The 8,986-nt window shown below is 37.6% G+C and overlaps 1 protein-coding gene across 1 annotated transcript in view; it reads right to left on the bottom strand.

Annotated features, from left to right (window-relative positions):
* The window catches only part of syn3 (synapsin III), a 62,112-nt gene that overhangs the window by 38,333 nt on the left and 14,793 nt on the right, over positions 1–8,986 (bottom strand). Inside the window, exons 4-6 of the mRNA XM_084407440.1 lie at positions 8,099–8,190; positions 5,632–5,788; positions 3–92 (exon numbers count right to left, since the gene is read on the bottom strand). Of these exons, the coding sequence (XP_084263566.1) occupies positions 3–92; positions 5,632–5,788; positions 8,099–8,190 (339 nt within the window). The remainder of the gene's footprint in view (positions 1–2; positions 93–5,631; positions 5,789–8,098; positions 8,191–8,986) is intronic.

Genomic DNA, 8,986 nt, shown 5'->3' with positions numbered 1-8,986 from the left:
ACCATCTGTGTGTGGTTGGGGAAGAAGGTTTGCTCATTGAGCGGGAACTTCTCCGGACCCAGATTCTGATAGAGCTTGATCATGTGAGAGAACTGCAGAATGAAGACACAAAAACACATCAGCACAAGCGTTTATGTTCCTGAGTGATTCATTATTATAAAGAACACAAAGTGTGTCTTCCTCATCTTCCATCTGAACTCACTCCACCTCTAAAACCACTTTGGGAACACTTTACTTCAAGCCTATAATGTATTTTACTAAGATTTTACAAAAAGTTCCCATTAGTTAATGATTAATGCACTAACATTAACTAACAACAAACAATACATTTTATACAATATTCATCATTCTTTGTTTATGTTAGTAAATAAAAATACAACTGTTCATTCTTAGGCCATTTTAGCTTTTAAATAATATTAACAGATACAACTTTTGATTTGAATAATGTATTAGTAAAATTAACATCAACTAAGATTAATAAATGGTTTATTTCATGTTAAATAATGTAGTTAACAAATGCAACCTTTCTTTTAATGCATTAATTGTAAAGCACTGTATATCTAGTCATTTTGCTTCTCTAGTAAATGCATCTTGATTTAAATCATTTGTACGGAAGAAAATCATGTTTTGCAGTGTAACATTTTGGCTTATGTCTAAAGAAAATATATTGATAATGTATGGCCTTTATAGTACATAATCTTTGTTTTTGTCTTTGGGGAAAGAATTTAAAAAAATTATATTTAATATAAATCTAAATTGAGAACTTCTGCTGTGCAACACACTTTACAATAAGGTTCATTAATGTATTTACTAACATGATCTAACCTTGAGCAATCCATTTGTTACTGTATTTGCTCATCTTTGTTAACGTTAGTTAATAAAAATACAGCTGTTCATGTTGCAGTGCATTAACTAATGTTAACAAGATTTTAATAAAGTATTAGTAAATGACAATGTTGAAATTAACATTAACAAAGATTAAATGCTGTATAAGTGGAGTTCATTATTAGTTCATGTTAACTAATGTAGATAACTGCTGGTTAGGGTTAGGCTAACCCTAACCCAGGGGTCGGCAACCCGCGGCTCTAGAGCCGCATGCGGCTCTTAAGCGCCGCCCTAGTGGCTCCCTGGAGCTTTTTCAAAAATATGAAAATGGAAAAAATATTTTTTGTTTTAATATAATTACTGTAGGAGGAAAAACAGATTTATTTTTATTTTTATTTGGTCCAATATGGCTCTTTCAACATTTTGGGTTGCCGACCCCTGCCCTAACCTAACCTCATCTGAACGCTAGTTAACTGCTAGTTTAAGCGTCCGAACACTAGTTAACTGCTAGATTAAGCATCTGAACGTTAGTAAACTGTTGGTTTAATCATCTGAACGCTAGTTAACTGCTAGTTTAAGCATCTGAACACTAGTCAACTGCTAGTTTAACCATCTGAACACTAGTCAACTGCTAGTTTAAGCATCTGAACACTAGTCAACTGCTAGTTTAAGCATCTGAACACTAGTCAACTGCTAGTTTAAGCATCTGAACACTAGTCAACTGCTAGTTTAAGCGTCTGAACACTAGTCAACTGCTAGTTTAAGCGTCTGAACACTAGTCAACTGCTAGTTTAAGCATCTGAACACTAGTCAACTGCTAGTTTAAGCGTCTGAACGCTAGTCAACTGCTAGTTTAAGCATCTGAACACTAGTTAACTGCTAGTTTAAGCATCTGAACACTAGTCAACTGCTAGTTTAACCATCTGAACACTAGTCAACTGCTAGTTTAAGCACCTGAACACTAGTCAACTGCTAGTTTAAGCATCTGAACGCTAGTCAACTGTAGGAGGAAAAACAGATTTATTTTTATTTTTATTTGGTCCAATATGGCTCTTTCAACATTTTGGGTTGCCGACCCCTGCCCTAACCTAACCTCATCTGAACGCTAGTTAACTGCTAGTTTAAGCGTCCGAACACTAGTTAACTGCTAGATTAAGCATCTGAACGTTAGTAAACTGTTGGTTTAATCATCTGAACGCTAGTTAACTGCTAGTTTAAGCATCTGAACACTAGTTAACTGCTAGTTTAAGCATCTGAACACTAGTCAACTGCTAGTTTAAGCACCTGAACACTAGTCAACTGCTAGTTTAATCATCTGAACGTTAGTAAACTGTTGGTTTAATCATCTGAACGCTAGTCAACTGCTAGTTTAAGCATCTGAACGTTAGTAAACTGTTGGTTTAATCATCTGAACGCTAGTCAACTGCTAGATTAAGCATCTGAACGTTAGTAAACTGTTGGTTTAATCATCTGAACGCTAGTCAACTGCTAGTTTAAGCATCTGAACACTAGTTAACTGCTAGTTTAAGCATCTGAACACTAGTCAACTGCTAGTTTAACCATCTGAACGCTAGTCAACTGTAGGAGGAAAAACAGATTTATTTTTATTTTTATTTGGTCCAATATGGCTCTTTCAACATTTTGGGTTGCCGACCCCTGCCCTAACCTAACCTCATCTGAACGCTAGTTAACTGCTAGTTTAAGCGTCCGAACACTAGTTAACTGCTAGATTAAGCATCTGAACGTTAGTTAACTGCTAGTTTAAGCATCTGAACACTAGTTAACTGCTAGTTTAAGCATCTGAACACTAGTCAACTGCTAGATTAAGCATCTGAACGTTAGTAAACTGTTGGTTTAATCATCTGAACGCTAGTCAACTGCTAGTTTAAGCATCTGAACACTAGTCAACTGCTAGTTTAAGCATCTGAACACTAGTCAACTGCTAGTTTAAGCATCTGAACACTAGTCAACTGCTAGTTTAAGCATCTGAACACTAGTCAACTGCTAGTTTAAGCATCTGAACACTAGTCAACTGCTAGTTTAAGCATCTGAACACTAGTCAACTGCTAGTTTAAGCGTCTGAACACTAGTCAACTGCTAGTTTAAGCGTCTGAACACTAGTCAACTGCTAGTTTAAGCATCTGAACGCTAGTCAACTGCTAGTTTAAGCGTCTGAACGCTAGTCAACTGCTAGTTTAAGCATCTGAACACTAGTTAACTGCTAGTTTAAGCATCTGAACACTAGTCAACTGCTAGTTTAAGCGTCTGAACGCTAGTCAACTGCTAGTTTAAGCATCTGAACACTAGTTAACTGTTGGTTTAACCATCTGAACACTAGTCAACTGCTAGTTTAAGCATCTGAACACTAGTCAACTGCTAGTTTAAGCATCTGAACACTAGTCAACTGCTAGTTTAAGCATCTGAACACTAGTCAACTGCTAGTTTAAGCGTCTGAACACTAGTCAACTGCTAGTTTAAGCGTCTGAACACTAGTCAACTGCTAGTTTAAGCATCTGAACACTAGTCAACTGCTAGTTTAAGCGTCTGAACGCTAGTCAACTGCTAGTTTAAGCATCTGAACACTAGTTAACTGCTAGTTTAAGCATCTGAACACTAGTCAACTGCTAGTTTAACCATCTGAACACTAGTCAACTGCTAGTTTAAGCACCTGAACACTAGTCAACTGCTAGTTTAAGCATCTGAACGCTAGTCAACTGTAGGAGGAAAAACAGATTTATTTTTATTTTTATTTGGTCCAATATGGCTCTTTCAACATTTTGGGTTGCCGACCCCTGCCCTAACCTAACCTCATCTGAACGCTAGTTAACTGCTAGTTTAAGCGTCCGAACACTAGTTAACTGCTAGATTAAGCATCTGAACGTTAGTAAACTGTTGGTTTAATCATCTGAACGCTAGTTAACTGCTAGTTTAAGCATCTGAACACTAGTTAACTGCTAGTTTAAGCATCTGAACACTAGTCAACTGCTAGTTTAAGCACCTGAACACTAGTCAACTGCTAGTTTAATCATCTGAACGTTAGTAAACTGTTGGTTTAATCATCTGAACGCTAGTCAACTGCTAGTTTAAGCATCTGAACGTTAGTAAACTGTTGGTTTAATCATCTGAACGCTAGTCAACTGCTAGATTAAGCATCTGAACGTTAGTAAACTGTTGGTTTAATCATCTGAACGCTAGTCAACTGCTAGTTTAAGCATCTGAACACTAGTTAACTGCTAGTTTAAGCATCTGAACACTAGTCAACTGCTAGTTTAACCATCTGAACGCTAGTCAACTGTAGGAGGAAAAACAGATTTATTTTTATTTTTATTTGGTCCAATATGGCTCTTTCAACATTTTGGGTTGCCGACCCCTGCCCTAACCTAACCTCATCTGAACGCTAGTTAACTGCTAGTTTAAGCGTCCGAACACTAGTTAACTGCTAGATTAAGCATCTGAACGTTAGTTAACTGCTAGTTTAAGCATCTGAACACTAGTTAACTGCTAGTTTAAGCATCTGAACACTAGTCAACTGCTAGATTAAGCATCTGAACGTTAGTAAACTGTTGGTTTAATCATCTGAACGCTAGTCAACTGCTAGTTTAAGCATCTGAACACTAGTCAACTGCTAGTTTAACCATCTGAACACTAGTCAACTGCTAGTTTAATCATCTGAACACTAGTCAACTGCTAGTTTAAGCACCTGAACACTAGTCAACTGCTAGTTTAAGCATCTGAACGCTAGTCAACTGTAGGAGGAAAAACAGATTTATTTTTATTTTTATTTGGTCCAATATGGCTCTTTCAACATTTTGGGTTGCCGACCCCTGCCCTAACCTAACCTCATCTTAACGCTAGTTAACTGCTAGTTTAAGCGTCCGAACACTAGTTAACTGCTAGATTAAGCATCTGAACGTTAGTTAACTGCTAGTTTAAGCATCTGAACGTTAGTTAACTGCTAGTTTAAGCATCTGAACACTAGTTAACTGCTAGTTTAACCATCTGAACACTAGTTAACTGTAGGAGGAAAAACAGATTTATTTTTATTTTTATTTGGTCCAATATGGCTCTTTCAACATTTTGGGTTGCCGACCCCTGCCCTAACCTAACCTCATCTTAACGCTAGTTAACTGCTAGTTTAAGCGTCCGAACACTAGTTAACTGCTAGATTAAGCATCTGAACACTAGTTAACTGCTAGATTAAGCATCTGAACGTTAGTTAACTGCTAGTTTAAGCATCTGAACACTAGTCAACTGCTAGTTTAAGCATCTGAACACTAGTCAACTGCTAGTTTAACCGTCTGAACGCTAGTCAACTGCTAGTTTAAGCGTCTGAACGCTAGTCAACTGCTAGTTTAAGCGTCTGAACGCTAGTCAACTGCTAGTTTAAGCATCTGAACGCTAGTCAACTGCTAGTTTAAGCATCTGAACGCTAGTCAACTGCTGGTTTAAGCATTGAACGCTAGTCAACTGCTAGTTTAAGCATCTGAACGCTAGTCAACTGCTAGTTTAAGCATCTGAACGCTAGTTAACTGCTGGTTTAGAATATGAGCGTTCGGTCTCAGCCTCCAACTTATGTTTATATAACAATATTTTGTCTACGCAACACAAACTTTCTGCTCAGATCAGACCTGTTTTACTCTCATTGAAGAAGTTGAAAGCTTGTGTAAAGTGTGTGTGTAAATGTGTGTTTTTAAATAGGTCTAGGTTTGTGTGTCTGCCATGTGCTCATAAAACCTGTTCCTGTGCTTCACTAACAAACTCTGACTGTGTGACTGTTCTCTCAGTATTAACGGATAATAAACGCACCACCCAGGGTTTGCTGCAGAAGTTATAGATGGAGAAGAGCGAGTTAACGCTGGGAACGGCCCCGTAGTGCAGGCCGATCACGAGGCTCCTGAAGTCCTCGCCCGGGGTCATGCTGTAGGCGTGCTGGCGGACCAGCACAAAATCTGGCTTGAACGATCTGGAGAGAGAAAAACTAAATCAGGGATGCACAGAATCATTTAAAAGCATTTCATTCACAAGTATAAATGAGGATCACTGGAGCACGTCTACTAAACTAGTTAACGGTTGTCTGAACACTAGTTAACTGCTGGTTTAAGCGTTTGAACGCTAGTTAACTGCTGGTTTAAGCGTCTGAACGCTAGTTAACTGCTGGTTTAACCGTCTGAACGCTAGTTAACTGTTGTTTTAAGCATCTGAGCGCTAGTTAACTGCTGGTTTAAGCGTCTGAACGCTAGTTAACTGCTGTTTTAAGCGTCTGAACGCTAGTTAACTGCTGGTTTAAGCGTCTGAACGCTAGTTAAACTGGTTTAAGCGTCTGAACGCTAGTTAACTGCTGGTTTAAGCGTCTGAACGCTAGTTAACTGCTGGTTTAAGCGTCTGAACGCTAGTTAACTGCTGGTTTAAGCGTCTGAACGCTAGTTAACTGCTGGTTTATGCGTCTGAACGCTAGTTAACTGCTGGTTTAATCGTCTGAACGCTAGTTAACTGCTGGTTTAAGCGTCTGAACGCTAGTTAACTGCTGTTTTAAGCATCTGAACGCTAGTTAATTGCTGTTTTATGCGTCTGAACGCTAGTTAACTGCTGGTTTAAGCGTCTGAACGCTAGTTAACTGCTGTTTTAAGCATCTGAGCGCTAGTTAACTGCTGGTTTAATCGTCTTAACGCTAGTTAACTGCTGGTTTAAGCGTCTGAGCGCTAGTCAACTGCTGGTTTAACAGCGGCGTCATTATTACTGTTATCCCTTGTGCTGAAAATGGCCTTTTCCGCCTTTTAAATTGCTTATGAATCTCTCATTATGCTATGCTATCACAAAATATTGGATTCAATGTTTTTGAAAGCATCTAGAATCAGAAAGAGCAGATGATGATTACAGACTGAACAGAAGCTCTTAAAAGCGCCTGTGTGTTCGAGGAACGCAGAAGAATGTGCAGCAAATGATCCGATTGAGACGAAGCGCAGCAGCTGCACCATCATATCTGTCACTGTGCGAACATGTGCTGAGAAACACACAGATAAACGCACAGAAACACCATTATGAAGATCCACGTCAGAGGCTCAGAATCCAAACATGTACATTCGGTCTGACGAGAGTGTTTATCATCGTCCTGGACACACTCTCTCCAGTCACTGAAATAGTTCGGCAAAAACAGACAGCTAATTTTTTTAAACAAGATACATTTACTTATCATACTCAGATTTGCAAAGATTGTCTCATTGATACGTGTGTATTTTGTCTTGCTGTACTGACTTTTTCATAAACAAGTTAAAACAAGTGTATAGTCTGCCAGTGCAGAAAGACAAAACACACACACAATCTATGAAAACAAGTCTTGATATCGTATCGTCCTTATTCCAAGGATACTTTACCTTGAAAACAAGACAAAAATACTTATTAACAACAGGAACTGTTTGTTTTGCATGGCAGCATCTCAGAAATGTGAGCAGAAAATGAGCCGCTTTCATTGTGTAAAATAGTTTTGGTTTGTTCACTATCCCTCAGAAATCAATACTTTAATTCATCAAGGACGCGTTCAATTGATCCAAAGCGACAGTAAAGACATTTACAATGTTACAAAAGATTATTTTTCAGATAAATGCTGTTCTTTTGAACTTTATATTCATCAAAGAATCCTGAGAAATAAACTGTATCACTATTTTCAACATTGATAATAATATAATAAATGTTTCTTGAGCATCAAATCCTCATATTAGAGTGATTTCTGAAGGATCATGTGACACTGAAGACTGGAGTAATGATGCTGAACATTCAGCTTTGATCACAGGAATAAATTACACTTTACTGTATATTCACATAGAAAACAGATGATTTACATTATAATAATATTTCACTGTTTTTACTGTATTTTTGATCAAATAACTGCAGCTGAGCCCAGACTTTTGGCTGAGAGGCTGAATTACAGCACAGCTATTAATAGTGGCTTTTATTAAACTAGTATAAGATGTGTGGATAAGTGAGGCAGGTGTAAATAATCACACTGACTCCATGTGTTTGGCAGATGATGGACATCTGTGTGTGTGTGTGTGTGTGTGTGAGGAACTACAGACTGGGTCTGAGACAGATCACAGGGATAAATTACATTTTAAAATATATTAAAACTCTAGAATATTTAACAACAGTTTTTTTGTGTACTTTTAGTCAAATAAATGCAGCGTTGGTGAGCAGAAGAGACTTCTTTTAAAAACATTAAAAATCTAACCGATCCAGCACGTTAGACTGGTAGTGTGTTATATACGAGGAATCTTCATACCTGACGACTTTGGTTCCTCCTCGGTTGACCTGCATGTCCACCGTACAGCCCGAGTTCACGTACGACGCCAGATTGAGCTCAGAAAACTCGGCCTGAAACACACACCACAGGCTTATCAGAGTTAAACGGATCAAATATGACAAAACCTACACCTATTCTGAGTTGGTCACATGACGCGCGTTACCCATCAGCCCTCATTAAACTCAAGAAACGTGACACAGAATCACACTGAGCCGAAGAAACGGAGAAAAATACATGAAATAATGAGTGTTTTCAAACAGGTTTCCATTGGTCAGTCAAACAGATTGCCCCGCCCCCAAACTCACGCTATTGGTCAGAAATCCAGCGGTTTAATCACAACTATAAATCAGCTTTTTGAAGGCACCGAATCACAGATGTGAGATTTCTAGTCTATAAACACAAAATCTAATATTTTGATGCCGTAAACCAGCGTCACACATTAACTTTGTTAATATTTCATTATATTTATATTTTTTACACCATATAAACACCAAAATAATAGACATCAAACAGTTAGTTATAAAAGTAACATCAAATATAGAAGGTCCAAAATTTGAGATTGGTAAGATTATGCATTTATTTGATCAAAAATACAGAATAAAACAGTGAAATATTACTATAATGTAAATCAGCTGTTTTCTATAGTAAAGTGTAATTTATTCCTTTCATGCATTTCAAACTGTGATACACTGATTCTTTCAGGATTCTCTGATCAATTAAAAGGTCAAAAAAAGAGATTTATTTGAAACAGAATCTTTTGTAACATTATAAATGATCCATTTGATGAATTTAATGTATTAATTTCTTTATACAAAACACACAAAAAACCTGAGTGATAATAAACGACTTAACCCGCGCTATACGCTC

The sequence above is a fragment of the Rutilus rutilus genome, assembly GCF_951802725.1.
Source record: "Rutilus rutilus genome assembly, chromosome: 4".
Lineage (NCBI taxonomy): Eukaryota > Metazoa > Chordata > Actinopteri > Cypriniformes > Leuciscidae > Rutilus > Rutilus rutilus.
The sequence above is the reverse complement of the archived record's forward strand: the minus strand, read 5'-3'. Positions and strand labels throughout refer to the sequence as shown.